We start from the raw sequence: 23071 nt of genomic DNA on the forward strand, positions 1-23071 counted from the left end.
CCGAGGGTCCTGAGACCACACTGTACCCGAGGGTTCCACTCCCCGCTTAGCCACCAGAGTGATGTCCCTCAGCGGAGCAGACTTTTAAAAGTTCCGATTTTGTGCTCCGTGGTTCTATCACTTGCCAGAAGCGGCCGACAGAGGCCCCTCCCCCGCCATCTATCCTCCCGAATATTGCCTCGGATTCACTTCTCCGCACGTCCTACCTTCCAGAAAGTAGTCGCTTTTCTGATAAGAGAGTTGTTGCTATTCTTTTCTTCGATCTCCTGTTGAGTTTGTAAGTGTTCAGAATGGTTTGATCCCTATCCAGCTGAATTCCTGAGACCAGACAAAATCCAGGTCTCCTACTCCTCCACCATCTTGCTCCGCCCTCGAACCATATCTTCTTTATCCATTCATCTGTCGAAGGACATCTTGGCTCCTTCCACAGTCTGGCTATTGTGAACATTGCTGCTATGAACATTGGGGTGCATGTGCCCCTTCTTTTCACTACATCTGTATCTTTGGCGTAAATACTTTGTGGTGCAATTGCTGGGTTGTAGGGTTGCTCTATTTTTATCATCTTGAGGAACCTCCATACTGTTTTCCAGAGTGGCTGTACCAGCTTGCATTCCCACCAATAGTGTAAGAGGGTTCCCCTTTCTCCACATCCTCGTCAACATTTGTTATTTGCTGCCTTGTTAATATTTGCCATTCTAACTGGTGTAAGGTGGTATCCCATTGTGGTTTTGATTTGTATTTCGCTGATAGTTAGTGATGATGAACATTTTTTCATGTGTCTGTTAGCCATTTGTATGTCTTCTTTGGAGAAGTGTCTGTTCATGTCTTCTGCCCATTTTTTGACTGGATTATTTGTTTTTTGGGTGTTGAGTTTGAGAAGTTCTTTATAGATCTTGGATACCAGTCCTTTTTCTTACCACGTGCAAATATCTTCTCCCATTCTGTGGGTTGCCTCTTAGTTTTATTGACTGTTTCCTTTGCAGTACAGAAGCTTTTTATCTTGATGAAGTCCCAGAAGTTCATTTTTGCTTTTGTTTCCCTTGCCTTTGGAGATGTGTCTTAAAAGAAGTTGCTGTCGGCGATGTCGAAGAGGTTACTGCCTATGTTCTCCTCTAGGATTTTGATGGATCCCTGTCTCACATTGAGGTCTTTCATCCATTTTGAGTTTATCTTTGTGTATGGTGTAAGAGAATGGTCCAGTTTCATTCTTCCACATGTAGCTGTCCAGTTTTCCCAGCACCATTTACTGAAGAGACTGTCTTTTTTCCATTGGGTATTTTTTCCTGATTTATTGAAGATTAGTTAACCATAGAGTTGAGGGTCCATTTCTGGAGTCTCTGTTCTGTTCCATTGATCTATGTGTCTGTTTTTGTGACAGCACCATGCTGTCTTGATGATCACAGCTTTGTAATAGAGCTTGAAGTCAGGTATCGTGATGCCCCCAGCTTTAGTTTTCTTTTTCAACATTCTCTTGGAGATTCAGGGTCTTTTCTGGTCCCATACAAAATTTAAGATTATTTGTTCCAGCTCTATGAAAAATGTCAATGGTATTTTGATAGGGATTGCATTGAAAGTGTAGATCAAATTCATTTTTTCAATAATTGCAGAGCCCCAGGCTCCAGACACAGAGATTCGAACTCAGGAGGTCACATATTAGGCCAAGGATACATTTTTTTTTAAGTTTCATAAGTGATTTTGATGTTTGACCACATTTGGAAGTCACCGGCATAAAATGTCAGATTCAGATTTCTTGTGGGCAAGACAGGGAAATGACTGACTAGGGAAGGATCATTGTCACATTGTCATCAAACATATATTAAGCCCCATCAAGCACAGAGGATGGAAAGGGGTGTGTGACCCAGCCTCTTGCCAGTCACAGGGCCTGCATGCTGAGAGGCAAACAGCAACACATGTGGTATTGTGCAGAGTCCAACAGCATGGCCATTGTTCAGATGGCGTGGTGACCTCCCTGTCAGGGGGGATGTCATGGAGAACATGGATTATTATAAGATGGACCTTGAGGAAAATTTAGATCTTCCAGAAATGGGACAGGGACAAGAGCATTCCAAAGAAGGCCATCAGGATGAATGGAGGCTTATAGGCAGGAATGTTTTATGTGGGTTCAAGAATAGCCAACTAGGTTGTGTCAGAGAATCCTGAGCAATCTCCTTGGCAGAAGGTGAGCATGGATATTGGGCCACATATTTTGGACTCTGCACTGTAGAGGATGGGAAACCAGAGCAAGGAGACTGTTGAAAGCTCTGTGAGGGACCAAATGTGAAATGCTCTGCGCCTGGAAATAGAGCTCAGAAGGGGGGAAGAGGGGCTGGAGGAGAAGAGTCCTCTTCTGCTGCCACCTTCTAAATGGCACCATTGGCCCAGGACAGCCATGGATCAGCCCTCCAAGAGGAAGGGGATAGATGTGGCTGGTGGCTCAGCAATGCAATGTGCATCGATACATACAAATCAAACATTCATAACTCTGAAAGTATCTGGCCCTGTTTCTTTCTCAGAAAATATCCCAGATCACTGGAGCAAGGAGTAGATTAGCAATTCTGAGCTTTAAATACTATTTCTAACACTGATTTACTGTGACGTTTGGGACAAGTTGTTGTTTTTGATTGCTGAGTTTCCACAATCAAGAGTGCAAAGCAGTGAGACAGATCCTGCCTGTGAGCCTGGTTTTAAGAAGTAGTCACGCAAAATGGCAATAAGTGAACCCGTTTCGAATAACAGGATGTTCAGATCTTCTCAAGATTTCCTTGGTAATATCCACAGCTCAATTTACAAGTCAACGGATGCACATGTTTTTCATAATTCTTAGTGCCCCTCAAAATGTAGACCTAAGTTCTCCGCCCTTCTCTCCCCAAGCACAGAGTTTGGAACTTAGGGGGAAACTGAACTGCTGATATTTGAAACAAAGCAGAATCCAGTTCTATACATGCTGTTCTCTAGGATCTCCTCAGTGTACACCACTTCTACCCTCACCTCTGTGAGGTGACGCATAGTCTTCATCTCATCTGAGTCCCATACCTGGGTTAACAGCTGCCTGATTTGCATCCTGCCCACACCTTCAGTATGCCCCCTAACACCCCGCCCCTATGTGATTCTTCTGTCCATAGCCCTACCATTGTCTGAGACCTTCAGTTCTTTAGAGTCTTTCTTGACTTCTCTCTCACTGCCCAGATTCAATGTTTTTCCAGGTTGTACATTCTAGTTCTATGGGGGCAGAACTAAAAAGGTGTATAGAAATCTCCTAGTCACTGAATAATATGAATCACAAGTCCTCTGAATTCCTCAAGGTCAGGGTCGATATCTTGTGCATCTCTATACTCCCAGCTACAGACATGGTGCCTGACTCAGAGTAAGAGCTCAAATAATCTTTGCTCAAAGGCAGAGGGGGAGATATGGAACTTATAACACTCCTGAGGAAGCACAGATTTCTAATAAAAATATAAAACAGGAACAACGAACTAGAATCTCCCATGCTAAAGAAAAGCTTCCACTATAAAAAAAAAATACCCATATTACATGATGAATTTTTTTTTTAAACTAAGATGGTGCTTAACAAATTCCAGTGACTTGCCCAGGGTCCTACCAAGTACATAGCCCAGTCCTCACGCCACTCTGCCTTTTGAAACTCGGCCCTCACCAAGCAGAGAAAGCTGCTAATTCACCCTCATAAAGATATTTCTGTCAGGAGAGAAGGGAACCAGCAACCACCCTTTTCCTGGGTCTTCTCACCGTGGAGAATGCCTCCGCCTCTGGCGCCATCTCAGCTCTCAAAGCCATCTCAGCTCTCAACAGCCAAGAGTAGAGGAAGAAGCTAGTGTCGGAAAGGTGTCCTGAGAAAGGTGCAGTGGACATCCCCGTCTCTTGAGCAGAATGGATGTAGGTGCTGTCTAGCTCTGGACAGCCTTCCAAAGACCCCCAGTTGTTCCAAGGGATCCCTGGGGCAAGTGCATGACCTCTCCTCCCTCGGGGCACTTGACACTTTTGAGCCTATTGAGCAGGTGTATTCGTGCACCCGTACCTCCCCTGCTGGGCCAGGGCTCCTGGAAGCAAGATCTGCCCTTCACCATTCCCTGCAAACCTAAGGCCCAGGGAGAGCTCAATATACATGGTGCAGAATGAGAAAATGAAAGCACAAAGTGGGAACTTGCCAGAGAAGGGCTTCTTCCCGCCCTGCAGTCTGGTGGAATACCCTGGTGGCAGGCCTTGCCGATTGGTGGCATGCCATGGCAAATGTGGGAACCAGAACCATTAGTCACACACAGCCAGTGCCTGGAGGCCTGGGACTGAGACTGTGGAAGAGTGTGAGTGATTCTCTGTGCTTGCTCAGCTTGGCTGAAAACTCATTTTCTCCCCTATTCCACCCCAAAGGGCTCCCTCACAGAACCCAATTCATTGTGAAAGATCTCTATGGCCCTTGGAAACCTGGGAATCACTCTGTAGTGACTCCCCCCTCACTGCTATGGGGGTCATGATGGCCAGAGGGGAAACCAAGTCAGAGCATGGTAAATTCCTTCTGAGAGTTGGGACTGAGCAGGAAGAGAGGGTGCTTCCAACTAGTGAGTCTGGCCTTTAATGTCCAGACCTACTTTACTGTCGCAGAGCCAGACTTCTAGAGTCAGGCAGGGCACACATGTCCAGCCCTGGCCATAGTGATCTGAGCCAGGCTGGTCCCGGGAACCCAAAGCTGGCCATCAGCCACTCCTCTTCAACTGGTAACTGAAGTTAGTTATGCAGATAATAGTTTGAATGTAGTGGGGCTTTTTCATCACATACATTATTCTAATAGAAATGCATACCGTGACCCGAGCTTTGTGACAGTCCATTTTAGAAGACTTCTGCGGAGCAAATCAAGTGCGCAGTGAGAAATTGGAAAAAGCATTTTTCCTTAGCAGTATCTGCCAGCTCTATCCTAAGCAGCCAGAACCCAGACAAGCCTCAGCTGCGAGAAGGGATGCAGAACACTCCCCCCACCTTCTGAGCCCACTAAATGGCCCAGAGGAATCTGAGATGTGGTTGGTGCGCATCCGTTAAATAAATGCCTTTTACCCAGGCTGGCCATTCTTTCTTGCTCTCTGTCTAAAGCATTGCTATTCCCTCAGTCCACATTCAGACACACACCTTTTTGTCAGCTACTTAAAATCATTAAGTGAACTTAATTAGGTTTGTCAATCCCTAAGGCTGCCAGGGTGGCAAATAAGGCATTATATTCACTGTCCATTAACAGTCTGTTGCCTGAACCAGACTGTGCGTTTTCAGAGCTGTGCATGAGTAGCATCAGCATTTCCTGCACAGAGATCTGCTCAGTGAGTCTGGGAGACACGCAATTTCAAGGCTGTCCCCTCTAAACCTGGCCCACTGCCCCAGTGGCCACCTCCCCGAATCCCCCAGGCCAATTTTCAGCAGGCCTCTCTGAGCAAGAACAGAGTCAAGGGGTATGTTCTTTGTGTGAAGACAGGCTCCAACCAAGATCTCAAGCCAAGTCTGTTTTATCCACAAGTTTCAAACTCCACCAGCTGGAAAAAAGAGAAAAAGCAACAATAATCCATGCAATCAAAAGTGTCTTATTTGGAAAAACTGAAAGAGCTGAGCAGGTGTGAACTATTGAGGGGCAGGGAGTGAAATCAATTGCTAAAGGCTAGAAAGAGCTCAGCTGCCATGTTCTTAAATAGCACAGAAGAGTGAGGGAGCTGGAGGAACCCCGAAGAGTTCGCTCTTCCCTTCTCCTTGACCAGGCTGCCCACAGAGAGGGAGGGCTAGGTTCTTCTAGCCATGGGGGCTCGGATTTCTTTCTCTTTATCTTTGGGATAAAGAACAGTGAAGTAACCAAATGTTTGTTAGAACCTGATCTCCGTAATCCTGGCAGTAATGTGGCATGGACCTTGCCTTTCCTTAGACCCAGAGAAGTCCACCTGGTACATGCTAGAACTTTCCAGTCTCAGAGCACTCCACCTGGTGCATGCTAGAACGTTCCCTCAATCCTAGAGCAGTCTAACTGGTGCATGCTAGAACTTTCTCTCAGTCTCAGAGCACTCTATCTGGTACATGCTAGACCTTTCCCTCAATCCTAGAGCAGTCTAACTGGTACATGCTAGAACTTTCTCTCAGTCTCAGAGCACTCCACCTGGTACATTGATAGAATGTTCCCTCAATCCTAGAGCAGTCCAACTGGTGCATGCTAGAACTTTCAGTCTCAGAGCACTCCACCTGGTACATGCTAGAACTTTCCCTCAATCCTAGAGCAGTCTAACTGGTACAAGAGCTAGAGCTTTTAGTCTCAGTGCACTCCATCTGGTACATGCTAGAACGTTCCCTCAATCCTAGAGCAGTCTAACTGGTACAAGCTAGAACTTTTAGTCTCAGCGCACTCCATCTGGTACATGCTAGAACTTTCCCTCAATCCTAGAGCAGTCTAACTCATACATGCTAGAACTTTCAGTCTCAGAGCACTCCATCTGGTTCATGCTAGAACTTTCCCTCATTCCTACAGCAGTCTACCTTGTGCATGCTGGAACTTCCTGTCAACCTCAGAGCACTCCACCTGGTACATGCTAGAACTTTCCCTCAATCCCAAAGCACTCCACCTGATATATGCTAGAACCCAAGACCTGAGGCCATGGCTCACCCTGGAGAGTGACCTGGTATCTGTACTTTTGCGGGGGGGGGGGGCGGGCAACAGGAAAGACAGGTTGCACCAGAAAAACTGAGAGCCTTGAAGTCTCACCCATCTTCAGCAAGGAGGGGGAAGCAGAGCCAGGAGCAATCTCTTCTTCCCCTGGGGTTCACCTGAAGACGCACAACCAGGTACCATCCAAAGCAGAGAATCCTGAATCTCCTGAATCTGGGTGGCCCCAATGGCCACCCGGCCTCTCGGCTAGTGCCCCCACAGAACAGAAACACCCAGATGGGTCCTGCTGTCTCCTCCCTGCCCCAGCACCTACCATCCCCAGACCCCATTCCCAGAATGCCTTTGCTCCACCCCTGCCGTCCCCACACCCCAGCATGACCCACCTTAGTCCCCCCACACCACCCGCCCCGTCCCCTCCCTGCAGCCTCTGGAGTCTGGAGCATTTGGGGCAGGGTCAGCAGGGTGGCCTTGTGGGTGGACGGAGGCCACATTGCATGTTTACATCTGATTCGACATCTGATTGAGTCTTCCCTGATTGTTAGGAGTGTTCCTGACTCCAACTATGTGCAATTCCCCATGTCAATCAAACTCTTTTAAACAGCAGCTGCCACTGTTGTTGCCTTGCAGAGCACTTTAGAAACTCTTCTATTTAGAGACCATGCCAGCCCCAGCCTGCATCACGCCATCCATGCTAAGAGGCCCAGTGGCGGCTTGAGAACCTTGCAGCCCTAATCTCTCAGTAATGAAGAAGGAGGGCAGAGAGAAGGGAGGGAGAGCAGAGAGGGGAGGGGAGCCATGCAGTCTCCCAGGAAGGGCCCAGTTAGGGCAAAACGGGTTTTGTCCCTCTCCCCCATGCTCAGCGGGCACACACAGGTAATTCACTCACTCCAGGCCCAGGCTGCCTGTAAGGTACGCCCGTGACACTCAGCACCTGGCCTGGCCCCTCAGCCTGTGGATAACAGATGAGGAGGTGGTAACCTAGAGTGGAGAAATGGGAAAGGTGCGCCGTGGGGCCTTACCCACTGCTCTTCCACCCAGGGATGTGATTCTTTCTAGTCTCCATCCCCAAGTGGCTCCGTGCACCTGTTCTCTTGCTGCCTGCGAGTAGCATCTCTCTCACCCTGGCAACTGCTGTAAACAGAACAAGATGACAGTGTTAGGGCCCCTGTTTGCCCCCTGAGGATCCCAGGCCTGGCTGTGTCCCAGGTGACACGGGCTGGAGCTGGGAGCTCATCCGCCGACAGAGTCCCCCGGGAAATCTAAGGAAACCGTGACCTTGCCGTGGCTCATGGAGAAGCCTGATGCTGTGCGTGATACACACATGCCGCTCACCATCTTTGCGTCTTTCCACACCCCTCACCCACGAGCCACGGGGGCCGGGCCATGCGCTGAGCCATCCCTCACTCCAGTTCCTCCGCCACAGATGTCCTCCCCTCACAGTTCCCCAGCCCCACATCCACACCTCTGAGTCCTCGCCTTCCTTCGAAACCAACTTAAAGGCTGCCTTCTCTGTGAAGAAACCTCAGTAGGTTTACTGTTAATACTTACAGTCTGCTCTGTGTTGGTTACAAACACTCCCAGGGATCAGAGTCAAATTATTTAATATTTAACAATGGGTCAGGCACCACACAGAGCAGCCCCAGCGGAGACTGACACTGGATAAGACACCAGATCCTTGAGATCCTTCCCCTACCCCGCTGTGCAGGGGGTTAACTTTTCAGTTGCTGAATAATGGGGAAAACTAGGGGTACCAGGAAAGGAGCCAGGGGACACTTGGGGGACAGTGGCTCTTTATCAGATGGTACAGAAATATTTTAATAATGACTTGGGCTCCACCAGGGAGTACCCACTGAATATCAAGCCTACCCATTTCTACCCACCCTCCACACCCAAAAAGTGAAAGAGGTCTCCTCGGAGCTTCAGGGAGTACTGGAACCTTCAAGCCCCAAACTCCAGGATGGATTAACCTATGGAACAATCCCTCAGCAAGGAAGTAGGGGGAGCCGTGGACTGTTCCCCTCTCACAACTGCTCTGTGATTAGGGGAGGCTCACACGAAGGACCGCTATGAGCCAGGCATCGGCACACATTGGCCAGATGCTGAGTCCTGCCAGGTGACTGACCCACGCTGTTTCTCACACACACTCCTCTTAACACCTACAGGTTCTGGCTGCAGATTGTTGTGTGGTGGGGGCAAGGATCCAGAGCCACCGTGGCTTTTGACAATATCTCCATCAGCCTGGACTGCTACCTCACCAGTGAGTTCACCCTGTCCCTGGCACTTGTCCCCAACCCAGACAACCCCGGGCCTCACTCTCCCTCCTTAACCTGAACCCACCTGCCTCTCCCACCTTCCCCGGGGGCATACTCTGCTCTCTCCCTTAAATCAAGCCTCACTTAACTCAGCGCACGGGGTCTTCTCTATTCTAGTCAGTGGGGAGGACAAGATACCACAGGATACGGCACCCAAATCAAGAAATCTATTTGAGAGAAACCCAAACAAGGAGCCAAAAGCCTGGGAAAGTACAGGAGAGATCCCCGTCTTTGACCCCACAGGTAAGGGTTCAACTTACAAATTTGAGCAAAGTCATTTTCTGTTGTTGTTGCAAAAGGCAGAAGAAAGATATGGGTTGTGATGGCAGTGGGGAGCTGTGTTTAAAGAATAAAATAGTCAACCTTTAAAAGGACCATCACCTATTCCCTGGCTATGGGGCTCTAAGAGGAGGTTGTTTGGGTCTCTTATTGCCTGGCTGAATGGAGCGTCTGTAAGTTGAGCAAAGGAGCAACTCTCCTCTGTGCCTGGGGAATACCCAGGCACCAACACGAGAGAACCAAGCTGATCTTTCCTCAAACTCAGTCCCTTGAAACCACTCCCCATTTACTGAACAAAGGAAACCTTACATTAGACTTCTTGTAAAGGGGGTTGGGCCCCAAACCAACGTTATTTGTTGCACAAAGCCAGGCTAGCCCATCACGGGTAAAGGCCCCAAAGCTTCAGGTTCAACACATTTCCCCAAACCTTGGTTCCCTTCCAAAGCTGTCTGTTTCAGCATCTTCCAGGCTGAAGGACTTCTCATGGGGACTCTTGCTGCTTCAAACACAGGCTTCTTCAGCCTCTGGCTCTAAACCATGGTGTGACTTCTCAGCTATTCTTTGTACAAGGAGGAAATCTCCTAGAATCAGTCTCCAGAGCCAGTATGATGTTCCTGGGCAGTTGTTAGGCCTGTGAGCCTCGCCCCAGAGAAGCTGGGGCCTGACACCAGCAGGTCAAGGGGTTCCCCCAGGTGGGCTGGGTGCCTGGGTATGGGAGTGAAGTGAGTAACCTGGAGAAGCACGTGTACAGCACTGTCCACCCATACTCTTTTTCCAATAAAAGATCACTTTATTAAAATAACAATAGATACATGATAAATTTCTACTTGCAATGTAAAATCCTTGTTTAGTGCAAAGTACAAAGAAAAAAACAAGTGGAGACTTACACCTTCACACTAAATTCATTGACTCTCAACTTATTATGTAAATATCAGCTTTGCTTTGTCTTCTAAGAAAGAAACCCCTCCTTTCTCTGGCTGAAAAGCCACCCTGGGTGTAGCTCTCTCTGTCTCCGATTCCTACCTGATCTAACCCAGCGGCCAGACCAGGGGGAAAGAGTTCATTGCTTTTCCCCCTCACCTCTCCCCTCTCCTCCCTTCACCTTTAACTAAATCCTCAAAACACTTTTTCATTTGTCTACATGAAGGGGAACCTGCCACCTCTATTTCCCTACTCTGCCTCATCATTCATGAAAACGGCTAAGGTGAGGGCTGCAGCCTTCTGTCCATTGTTTGCCGCCCCCTCCCCACCCCAGGGACGGACCTCCAGGACTCCCCGGGCCCTGGTCAGTGACTGCCTCCCTGCGATGCATTCAGGACACGTTCGGCAAACCTCGTGGCAGGCTCTGGCCCTGCCTCACCACCAACACTGATTACATAGCAGGAGCTCCGGAAAAACTTACCGACTGACGGACTGATGGGGTGATGGGGTGGGTTGGGGTGGGTGGCCCTTGAGGCTTGAGATCAGTTCTTGGATGTTGGCAGCCAGCACTTAGGAGCAGCCATCCACCCCGCCTGACTCCCCAGTTTATTGCCATATAACTCCCACTGTCCCTAAAAGGCTCATCAATGAGGGTCCACACAGTGGCCACTCAGACTAATGAAACCACGCGGCGGCTGGAAAGCGGCTATGCTCCCCCACCACCTCCAAATAAAATCGGAAGCGAGTGGCTGCCTGAGAGGCTGGAGCTTCCTCTGCTGCCCAACCCAGCCTCAGAGCAGGAGGCAGGTGGCTTTGGGACAGTGTTCTGTCTCCATGCCCCCTTCTGGAATGACCCCACCTCTAAGGGAAGAGGACACTGAGGCAGATACATCCCCAAGCAGCCTTAGTGGGTTCCTTGGAAAGGCTTTAGAAAACTGAATACAGAGACAATGATTTGCCAGGAACCCGCTCTTGCATAGGGGAGCTCGAGGGCAGGGAGAAACTGAGGCAGGCTCCCAGCCCCTGCCCCTGCTGACAGATGTCCCAGCCCCACCATGCTGCCCCCCCCCCAGCACCCTCTGACTCATCAGGAGAAGGAGGAGCAGGGTCGCCTTTCCCCGACCCCCACAGGCAAAGCCCATTACGCCCCCTGAGGTGCCACTTGGCCAGGACCCAGCCTCAGGGTCAAGGAGAACAGGCCACCCTGGGTCTGTGCCGTAGCCCTCCCTCACCTGGCTTTCATCTAGACCTACACACAGTTCCTACACACTTCCTCTGGGGCCAGTTGCATGCTCAGAGATGCTGAGCCGAGCAAGACGCAGGTCAGGCGGTCAAGAACTGCCAGTGTACAAGAGGAGAGCACAGGTAGAGGGGGAGGGGCGGCCTGCGAGCCAGCAGGTCATGGCCAGCAAGGGGAAGCTGAGCCCAGCTCAGAGCTTCTGCCTTCGAGGGCCTCTAGAGAAGAAGGAAGGGCTGCAGTGGGAGGGAAAGGGGAGGGGAGGAGCGATTGAGGGGTCTGCCTGCCAGACCCTGGGCTGGGGTGTTTCATACACCAACCTATCCAGACCTCACTCTGGCTGGGGAGAGTTGGTGTCATTACCACTGTGGGATGAGAAGATGGTCTAGAGGGATGAGTCCCCCCGCTGGTAGGGAATGGAGCCAAGATGTGACCCTGAAGTCTACATTCTTTCAGCCAACTAAGCCACTCCAGGTAGCCAAGTCCAGAGATAAACACTGAACATGGGAAAGAGCAGGAAAGCATCCCTACAAAAGGCCTCATGTCCAGTAAACACGTCAGCTCCCGGCCTTCAACAAAGGATGGGGGACACCAAATAACAAGATTTCCTTCCCAAAGTTCAGCGCTGTCAGCTTCTGCTGGGCTGGAACAAGGTCGGCTGGTGGCATTTCAGCTCTCCTCCTGGCAGGGGTTAGAGCAGCTCCTGGAAACACAAAGGGTACACAGGGGCTTTTGAAAACAGTCACTCACAACACATCCAGGTCTCCCTAAACACTCTGCACGTCCCCAAAGTCAGCCCCATGACGAGGCCCTTACCTCCAGGTCTGGGGGTTCCCTCACCCCGAAGCCCACAGGGCAGAGCTGAGGCACTGGAGCATCGAGGCAGGGAAAAGCCTGTCCAGGTGCTTCATGAAGCATTCTCGGAAGCCTGAGTCACTTTAGCTAATCAGATGAAGAAACTGAGAGAGAAAATGGGGCAAGTATTAAGTCTGGGAAAATTACATTTGTCAGCTTTGCACATACAATTACGCTAACCAACTGCTTGGGATAATGCAATCACGGGGCTGCAGAGTTCTCTCTCTCTCTCTCTCTCTCTCTCTCTCTCGGCGGTAATGAAAGTACAAGCAGGCTCTGCCACCCGCCCCCCAAAGCCCAGATAAGGACAGGCAGGACCCCCAAGGCCCATGACCCTGCCTGAGCTTCCTTACCCCTCTCTCCTTTGAGCTCACATGTTGTATAGGGAGAGCAAGAGGGAATCAGCTCAGAAAACTTACGTAAGAACCAGCCCAAACCTTGGGCCCAACCCACAAGTATCAGTAACTCATGGAGCCCTGGCATCAAACCACACTCTCGCCTCCGAGGTGCTTAGTGATGGTTGGCTTACTGTTTTCTGAGTACACATCTCTTGCTGAAGGGCAGGGGGGCAATTAAAACTGTAGGATCACGAAAAGAGCACTAGGCCGGGAGTCAGCAGCTCTGTGCGCAGCCTTGGCAGGCCTGCACTAGCAGGCTGTGGTCCTGGGGTGGCTCCTGCCTCTGCACAGCCTTCTCTGTCCTCATCTAACAGCTGGGGCATGTCAGCAAACCCCCACGTAGCAGAGCTCAGAGGAGAGGCGCCAAAGGCCACACAGGCAAAGGCAAGCAGACTGCTTCTTTTAATAGTCCAGGCTTAAAGTAGACAGTCTCCAGGTCCTTCCCCATCACCGACCCCGAGGTTTTAAGGGCTGAAGGGATAAGGGTGTAAGGGACCCAGAGCTTTCTTGGCCCATCTCTCTAATTAACCCATGGCACTGCTAATGTGCCCAGAAGGGTGACAGACTGTCCATTTCCCCGCACGCTCCTATGATTCAAGAACAGATGCCAATTTCAATGAGAAAGTTTTATGTGTTTCATATAAATTGATTGAGTCTATTTCTGCTAAACGCATTATCCATTCACCACAGAACAACTCTTAGAGTTAATAGAATTTGTAGCTAGAGCCATTATGGTCCAAGCGTGCTCTTCTGGGGATGACAGCATCGTTGCAAGGCAGGCTTGCCAGGGCCCGGCCCCCTCGCTCAGAACCTGTCTTCTCGTTTCCACCAGAGCCTTCTGCGCTCGGGCACTGCAGGCCCAGCCAAGTTCATTTCGGCAGCGTACCCAAATAGTGAGGAGTCACTGAGTTCCTGAACAAATAAATGTATTCTAATCCAATCCCAAACAAATCATAGCATCCTATCATCTGTTGGCACCGCAGACAGCTACCTACAAGCTGGAGGGAGCTGGGGTCCCTGCTTTCGCCGTAGCTCTTTACTGTGTGCCTGTCTGGGAGGCAGGAGGCCCCCAGGCATGGGGAGGACAGGAAACAAGTAAGGATAGAAGTGCAGGAGAGCCCCACTCATCCTGGCGGTGGGGGGGTGGGAGGACTCTGATTGGACTCTCGGCTCCATTGCATCATTGACAGCCTTCCCCAGAGGTGCCCAGTGACAGAAGCTGGGACTTCCTGAGTGCAGCAGGGACCCAGATCCACCCCAGGCTTTCTTCAAGTGTCTCCTCACGCCACCTGCTTCGGGTCACCTTGTGAGGGGAGGGAGGACCCAGAAGTGCTGCTCATTCAAAATGAAGCTTCCTGGTCCCCACGGACCTGTGGAATCTGAATGTCTAGGAAGAGGAGGTCACACTCTGCATTTTTAACAAACTCTCAAGGAAAGCCTGGTTTGAAATAAAGTTCCGCAACCCCAAAGGGCAGCCTGACCTCTTGAAAACAGATGAGGAGGAGCCTAGGCCTGGGGAAGGTGAGGGGCTGGCTCAGAGTCACACGGCATACTTTTAAGTTTTTATCTCTCAGACAGCAAAGCATTTTGTCATCTCCTCTTACACACCTAAAAACCACCAGTCACTGGGTGGTGCTGGATGTAAGCAACTGTCCTGGGCTCTTCTGTATGCGTTATCTCACTAGTTGGTACTTTAATGTAATCCCCCTTTTACAGATGAGGAAACAGGGTAAGTAACTTGCCTTAACTTATACAACTTGTATAAGAAGCTAAAAAAACATGGTCCTTTTAAAAAGTGTATAGAAAAATTAAGTTTTCTAAGCCAGGTAACATTTGGAAGGGCAAGTTGTCATAAATCTTAAAGGAATTCCACCGTTGACTAGTCTTCTAGAGGAATCTCTTCTCTGAAAAAAAAAAAAAACTCTGTCTAAAGTTTTTGCTTAGAGCACATCTGCATCTTCATTGATCCTCCAAACAGCACCCTCAGCACACGATGTACCCACACACATGTAAGAAAGCTGATAATTGCAACTAATTGGCACCCCTGTGTGCACCCCAGTCCTCACTGGTGCACATGGAACATACTTTTGTCAGCAGCCATTCCACTGGGGGGAGCAGTTCCTTACAACTTGGGCAGGCATGGGCCATAGATAGAATCGTGGGGACTTGTTTGGGTGGCTGGCCATGTTCCTGTTCAGCTGGTCTGCTTCTTTACCGAATATTGTGGATTATCACCTATTTATAACAAGGGAACTCGTGAGGACGCATGAAGCACCAGCCTTAGCAAGGCTTGTGGGCCCCCGGTCCCCACGACAGGTTCAGTGCCCACCCAATTGCCATGTCACTCTTCATTTGAGAGCAGCTCCCTTCCCTGGGAGCTAACACGGCCAGGCTCCGGGAAGACAGGCGGCATGAACTAATTTGTGAATGCATGATGCCCGTGACTGACGTGCAAGAGTCTCTTCCAGTGCAAGAGGTTTTGTGTGTTAGGAGACCCCGTCAGCATCCCCAAGAGGTGGCCTGCATGGTTGCTGAGGGAGAGAAAGCCCTGCCACAGGGATCTGGTGACAGTGCAGGGCGGAGGGGAGGGCTGAGCAGGAGGCTTGCTCCCCGCCTCCCCCCGACAGAGCCCCCCTACCAGCAACAGCTTCCGGGGCCAATAGTCCACCATTGCAGGCTGCCGCCTTGGATCTGTACCCAGTTACTAAGCATGTTCAGCTTCTTCCCTTTGGTCCTTACTGCCCGCCAGGCTCCCCGAGGATAGACATCACTATCAGAAAGCAGGATGGCATCGCTGTTGGTTTTTTGTTTGTTTGTTAGTTATTGAAGTATAGTTGACACACAACTTCACATTCGTTTCAGGCGTACAGCACAGTGATTCGGCAAATCTATACATTATGCTGGGTGCTCCCCACCAGTGTAGCTTCCGTCTGGCACCACACAACACCATTGTGATACCATTGACTAGACTCCCTATGCTGTACCTCTCATGCCTGTGACTTAACACATTCCATGACTGGAAGCCTGAACCTCCCACGCCGCTTCACCCATTCTGAGTTGGGCATACTTTCCAAGAGCTCAGACCACCTGTGTTCAAGTCCCAGCTATGCCACTTACTTTAAGCTACTTCCTTCTCCTTTTTGCACCTTTGTTTCCCCACATCAAAAAAAAAAAAATGGTGCTTTTCTCACTAGTGCTTCCATTTCATAGGCTCTATAAAAGGATTAGGTGAGTGCATGCCTGTCCCAGGCTGAAAGAGGAGCAGGACACGAAGTGAGCTGATTGAGTCATTGCTGTGTTCCTCATTTCAGAAGTGAGGAGACAGCATCAGAAAGGTTGTGTAGCTTGTCCCCCCAGTCAAAGTGCAGAGCCAGGATCCAGACTCAAGCTGGCTCACTCCAAAGTCTTCCCGCTCTAACACTATGCCCACTGGGAGCAATCCGAAATACCACCCAGCTGCTGAAAAGGGAAAAGCTCTTGCTGCATCCAGATCGACTGGTTTTCTCTTTCCAACTCAGGAAATTCAGCTCAGCATTCAACACAGAAAGCATCATTGCTTTCTAGTCAGTGTGTTCTTAGAATTCCCTGAATCCCAATCCTTTAAAAAAAAAAAAAAATTCATGCAGGGCTGAGTTCAATTCAACAAGCTTAACAAGCATGTGCTGTATGCCTGGTCTGTGCCAAGCCCTGTGCTGGGTGCCCCAGGGCCTACAGCTGGGAAGGAGACAAAGCGCCAATCTTGAAAAATGCACCACCCAGAGCTGGGTCCACATAAGCCTGAGATGAAACCACTGATACCTCAGCACAAGGGAGATCCTGGCTCCCTTTCCATTTTCTAATTCTGATCGCATCTGGAATTTGGACGGGTTTCCCCCCCCCACACCCACTCCATGGCTCTGACTTCACCCTGTCCTGGATGATGAGGAGGTCTTCATCCAAGATGGGTGCATTGCAAATTCTACTGAACTGATCATCATTTTTGAAAAGAAATCGAGTGTCCTTTGAGAAAGGAAAGAATCTATGCTGTTACTTCAGAACTTCCCAACCCTGGGTCCCAGTGGAGAAACAGCACAGCATCATCCAGCTCTGACAGACTCGAAAACACCTCATGAACCCCCAGTCTAAGGCTACATGGTGGTTGGAATCGTGGCCAAGCTACAACAAAATGCCTTAACACCAGGCCATAGCTCCTGTTAGCAGAAGAGATGATTCACTGCCTTTCTCTCCTTTGGATGGCCTCAGAAAACATGTTGCTTTTACCCATTTGTTTCAGTGAAAGGCTGCATAAGTGGGAGACAACAAATGATCCAGGAACTCTGGTCTCAGCACAGCTTGATTAAGATCATTTAGCTCCAAGACCAGCAGAACACAAAAGGCCCCTCCATCAGTGCAAATGCATTAAGCACTTGTTGTGGGGAAGACCACTTTTAATTATCACCCTACTCCCAGACTTGCTGGTTCAGCCTGCAGAACAAACCTGCACCCCCTTGGAGCCTATTCAGTTTTCTGCTTGTTGCAGCAAAGCTTCAGTGGTCTTGGACAGAGAGATGTTTTGTTTTGTTTTGTTTTGTTTTGTTTTGTTTTAATTCATCTGGGCCCAGAGCTGAACAGAGGAACTAAGAGGAGAAAGACTGAAATACTAACTCTAGATCACATAAAGGGATCCTCCCCACTTGCTCCTCCACTGGCAAGAGGAAAAGGGACAAGAGGTGGAGTCACCCTGGCCATCACTGAGTTGAGGAGGAGAGAGAAGACACCCAGGAGAATGCAGCCTAGCCAGGGCCCTCCACACTGGGTGCTTACACAGAAGACATGGAAGCCAGTGAATGTGCTGGTGTGGAGTTTGGGGGTGGCTAGATAGTGATCTATTGCTTTATAACAAGTTACCATAAATGCAGTAGCTTAAAACAACACACATTTGTTATATTCATTTCTGCAGGTCAGAAAACTAAGCACAGTTCAGCTGCGTTTTCTCCTTCATCATTTCTCATACAGTTGCAGTCAAGGTGTTAGCTAAGGCTGGGTCTCATCTGAAAGCTCAACCAGGGAAGGTGTCACTCCCAAGTTCACATGATTGTTGGCAGTTCTTGAGAAGCCTAGGAAGAGAGGAGGAGGAGAGAAAGGGAGAAAGACAAAGAGAGAGTCTGCAAGCAAGATGGAAGTTAGTTACAATCTTATGTAATGTAATCATGAAAAAGACATTCCATCCCCTTTACCATATTCTATTGCTTAAAAGCAAAGCAGAGGTCTCACCTGTACTCAAAGGGAGGAAACTAAGCAAGGTGTGACTACCAGGATGCAGAGATCGCTGGGGACCACCTTAGAACCTACCTGCAGTGGGCTTTTGTGTGCCAGAGATCACCCGATTAACAGGAAGCTTTGAGAACTCATTGTGGAGGCTGATGGGCAGAATTCCTGTTAGTGATCTCAAGCCTATCAGACACCTAAATATTCACAAAACACCCCCTGAGTGCCAATCTACAGCAAGACGATAAATGGGTTGGTCAAGAATCCTGGAGACTAGGTTCTAGCTTTGCGGTTTGAGGAGAATCAAACATTCTGGGCCCCAGTTTTTTCCTTTGTTGTGTAAAGCAGAGATGACAGTTACCTGCCACACTTCTTTCTCGAGCAGGCTATTGTACTGAGCAAATGAGCTCATTCCTAGCAGGCTTTGAAGGGTACAAAAGAATATACTAACATAAAATGTTGTTGTGATATTGTTATTAACATTATTATTAAAATATATAATGGAAAAGATTGGGCCAGATCACTTATCCCCCGCATATGTTGCCCTATATAAATTTTCAGTGTATTTATAATCTTCCTCCTCCCCAAACTATGAGCTGTGCACCTTTGTTTATACGTAAGTGTGTGTTCTGAGTATATTTTTCCTTGAATTTTTTTGCAAAAGTTACAAGCAAATCCCAGCGAGGCACTCTTAGAGCTAAAAAAGGAGGAGGGATAGTATTCTGCATTTTGGGTCCTCTTGTACAATCAGTTCCCTCCCAACACAGTTCATCTTCAATTTGCAAATGAAACCCTCAAACTCCATTTGGGGGAAATATATGACTTATGTGGGGCCGTAGAGGATTGCCCCAAAAAGACCCACTCACTGATATAAATTGAAAGAGCGATTTTAGTCTTTTGAAGCTTGTCAAAATCTCAGTCATATGAGGACTCCAGAACTTTCTCCAGGAACAGCTTTTTAATCAAATCCCAGGAGATTGGATCTGAGAGGCCTGATTTGTTTTTTACAGTGAATATTGACAGTATCTTCATAATAATGTGAGCACATTTTACACATTTAATTATTTTTTAAGTGACTGACAGATTGATCTTATTCCAGGATTAATGTTAACAAGTGAGGAAAGTAAGGCATGGTTTGGGCTTGTCCAGCAACCTAACAGAATCAGGAAAACTCCCCAGGACCTCAAAATAACTACCTGGAAACAAGGACTATTTATTTTACTCAACTGGCTTTATGACTTTGATCCTGCTAACTAGTCCGTACAGTCTATGAATTGATAGTTTCTGTCAATGGTCAGGTCAGTGGAGGGCCCACACTACTAAGGAGTAGGACTCAAGCATTCTCTTAAGGACTGCAGGGCTCCCTACATGTCAGTAATGTGGGTGTGGTTGTATGTCTATGAGTGTGTGCTGGTGTGTACGTGAGTGACAGTGTGGAGATGTGTGCTGTCTCCTCGGGCCCTACCCCTTTCTGTTGTGCAGTCATGGCTAAGAGACAAAATACCTTTCAACAAACACCCGTTTATACTACCAGGACTGCCTGGCCCTTTCCATCCTATATTGCTCTAATGCTCTAATGTTAATACGGGAACACCAAGGGCCAAAGGTGCTCCCACTAAACCACACGCAGTACCCTCAGCATGCATGATCTCCTCCTCCTGACCCTCGAGGGGGTTTGAGGGCTGGTATTTGGCCTACTCTCTTCTTTCTATGTTGTTTTGTTCTTCACTCAACAAAGGTTTATTAACTTCCTCCTACATGACTGGCACTGTTTTAGGTCCTGGAGACAAAACAATGAACAGAATCGACTAAGCCTTACTTGGCTTGTAGAGCTTACACGCCAATGAGGGTGACAGACAAGTGTGCGGTGATATATTTCAGATAGTGATGTTTTGTGAAGAAAATAAAGCAAGTTAAGGGGACAGAAATGACAGTGGCAAAGCATATGTGGTGTGCGCATATGTGCTACAATGATGGGGGTATTAACAGAGAAAACTCCAGGTTCCTTCAAGTGTGTATCAGAGCAGAACCAGATGATGCTATTCGTTACTAACATTAAAGTCCTACTTTTTACTCCTAGGCAGACTTGGCCTGGGAAAACCTCCAAGGCCCTCACGGCATAGCTACAACTCCCATAAATGTAAGGGCCTTGACTATGAAGTGTGCAGAGACACAGCCAAGAGTGGGTGAAAAAAGGGGACCACATGCCTGGGCTGAGCAGGCCAGGCGGGGAGAGCGACCCAAATGTCTGGCTCCCCACCAGCGCAAAGGCAAGCTGAAGGCCATGTATGGTGTCTAAAGAAGCTTTGGAACCCTACTCCCTCTCTCCATCACTGTTTGAGGGATAGCAGCAGGAGTCTCTGGTCATTGCTGGAGATCTTGATTCTAGAAGGGTCCATTCAGATTGAAGTAAGACCCAGACAATGGCTGGGAGCCCAAGGAAGGGTCCAGTGCCATAACAAAAAGTACTTTATAGATGATTGCTGACATTAGTTCAGTGGCCCTATACATGACTAGTGTCATTAATTCAGTGCCTGATGATGGGGAGACGCATATCTCCGTGATCTTCTTGGCCTTCTCCCCATGTTTGTTTCTTATGATGCTGCATTTCCGGCCACCATGGTGGCATCATAAGCAGGAATAAGAAAGAAGTGTCTCTCCTCCCCTTTTCTCTAGGCCTCTCACTCAGACACATTGCCTTCTCTTTTTGGTCCATCATTTGGTCCTATTTCTTCCCCCACTCCTTTCCCTTCTGCCCTTGACATTTGGATTTCCCACCCTCTCAGGTGTCCCTGTTCTCCAATTCATCCTAGAAGGTCCAAGACCCAGACGCAGAAGTCAGGACATTTGTTCTTTCTAGTTCCAAATCACTTGGCCAGTTGGGCTGCCGGCCCTTCATCTGTCCGTCTGTCAGAAGTGTCCCAGTCGCAAGGGCCTTGTAAGGATTTCACCCTTCATTGCTTAGAACCAGACCATGAGCAAGAACTAGTAAGAATAAAGCAATGAAGGGTTCTGGCCTCCTGTACCGTTGCCCCTCTCTCCAGACGCAGTGAATCCTGTTACGTAACCCCCATGGCCAAGCACCAGACTTAGGTCTTCTCCCCCACGCCCCCCAACCAGTCCATGGAGAAGAGCAGATATGGGCAGAAATCAATGACTCTTTAGGCCTGCATGTGGCAAGGCTGGTGTTCAAACCACCACCACTTCCCGCTGGAAGCTCAAAACCAAATCCATTATGTGTAACCCCCAGATGGGTGAGTCTGCAACACCCCTCTCCCCATCAAATACTTTATTAACACAACTCTGGCCTTGAAGCCAACTGGGGAATAACAAAATTAGCCCCGAGGGCTCCCTTAACTTAATTTTTACAGTCTGCTTTCAGGAGAGTATTGTTCCTGTGACCTTTCTCTTCTCTCATGTGTTACTGACATTCCCTCAGGGAGCAGGGGGTGGCTGAGAACACAACACAGCAACCATCACAGGAGCCATTAAAAACACCCTCAGATTGCCGGGTGTCGGGGCTGTTTAGGGTAATTCCGTCCTGAAAGCAGCTTTTATCTCAACAGCCCTGACTTGTTGCCCTGCTGGTGGGGAGCTGGCTAGCTCAGAGGTTCCCTTCCATGAAGAGATATCTGCCTCCCAGCAGAGAGGGACATGGGCCTCTGGTCTTTGTTCTCTGGGAGACCTCAGCATTTTTAGGCATCCTACCTGTCTAGTGGAACTGTGTAAGGGGCCAAGGAGACGATGATGTAACAGTAAAACACAGATCATGTGCAGGAGCCTATCTAGCACAGAAGACAGGGCTGGTGTTTGAATTATTATTACCACCTCCTAACTTCTCATCATCAAAAAAGAACAAGAGAGAAATGACCAGAAAGCTTTGCACAAATGAACACTGTGTGTGTGTGTGTGGTGTGTATATGTGGTGTGTGAGTGTGTGGAGTGTGTGAGTGGGTCATATGTGTGGTGTGAGAGTTTGTGTGATGTGTGTGTGTGAGTGTGAGGGTGAGCATATGAGAGTTTTGTGGTGGGTGTGAGTATATGGAGTATATGTGTGGTGTGAGTGTTGTGGGTGTGAGTGTGTGAGAGTATGTGTGTGAGAGTTTGCATGGTGGGTATGAGAGTGTGTGTGAGAGTGTGCATGTGTGTGCATATGTCATGCAAAGAAACTCAGTCTAAGAAGCAAACTAGAACATGGAAAATTCACCGAGAACTGTGTTGTAGGAAGAGTAAATGTGACCTGCCTCTCCTCACTTAGCCCCAGATTTAACTTTTCTACATGGTCGCCTATCTGGTAAGATAAAAGTGATTCTTCCCCCTTCCCTCTCTACTGACCTAACACGGTTTTCAGGAGCTAAACTTGCTGGAGGATGGAGGTGTTACATAAATGTGCTATAATGAAATACGTTAAAATTGGAGGCCCTGTTCACTCAAAATCATAATAACGTCTTTCTACCTAAGGTTAGACTTCCAGGAACTTCCACCATCTACTATAATAGGAGTACCAAGATATCAATACATCCCCAAATTGTGAGATAAAGGCCTCTTGCAGCTAGCTGGCCCTCAGCCTGAGGCAGAGATATGGGGTCAGTCTCACGCCCTCACCCAACACTGAGTATAAAATAAGATTATACAGGGGCGCCTGGGTGGCTCAGTCATTAGGCGTCTGCCTTCGGCTCAGGTCATGATCCCAGGGTCCTGGGATCGAGCCCCGCTTCAGGCTCCCTGCTCGGCGGGAAGCCTGCTTCTCCCTCTCCCACTCCCCCTGCTTGTGTTCCCTCTCTCGCTGTGTCTCTGTCAAATAAATAAATAAAATCTTAAAAAAAAAAAAAGATTATACATAGAAGGACATGCTGAAGCACTAGGAAAACATACATGACAGTGAGAGAGAAGAAAGTGGATTAGTATAAAGTATTTATAGTTGAGGGCCATTTCATGAAGGGACAAATAGCCCTAAACAACTGGCTAAGTCTGGGTGGCGCTATCAAGAAAAAGTTAAATTGTACTTAGTGGGCTGTATCCCATAGAAGGCAGACATGATGTAACAGCAAGTTCTAGGCCATGGTCATTGGAGATGTCCGTGATATGTAGTCTGAAAAACCCTGAAGCCACAGTAGTAGAAATGCGGGTGAGAGACCTGACCAGACAGGTGATATACAAGGGCTAATCCTAGCAAGTGACC

General features: G+C 48.7%; 1 protein-coding gene across 1 annotated transcript in view; it reads left to right on the forward strand.

Moving 5' to 3' along the window:
- Positions 1 to 8706: 8706 nt before the first annotated feature.
- LOC115938671 (ALK tyrosine kinase receptor-like) overlaps positions 8707 to 23071 on the forward strand; it is a 44031-nt gene continuing 29666 nt past the window's right edge. The window contains exons 1-3 of the mRNA XM_081797302.1: positions 8707 to 8753; positions 8803 to 8897; positions 9070 to 9195. Of these exons, the coding sequence (XP_081653428.1) occupies positions 8707 to 8753; positions 8803 to 8897; positions 9070 to 9195 (268 nt within the window). The remainder of the gene's footprint in view (positions 8754 to 8802; positions 8898 to 9069; positions 9196 to 23071) is intronic.

Source organism: Leptonychotes weddellii, chromosome 10, assembly GCF_054177405.1.
Source record: "Leptonychotes weddellii isolate Sample4059 chromosome 10, ASM5417740v2, whole genome shotgun sequence".
NCBI lineage: Eukaryota > Metazoa > Chordata > Mammalia > Carnivora > Phocidae > Leptonychotes > Leptonychotes weddellii.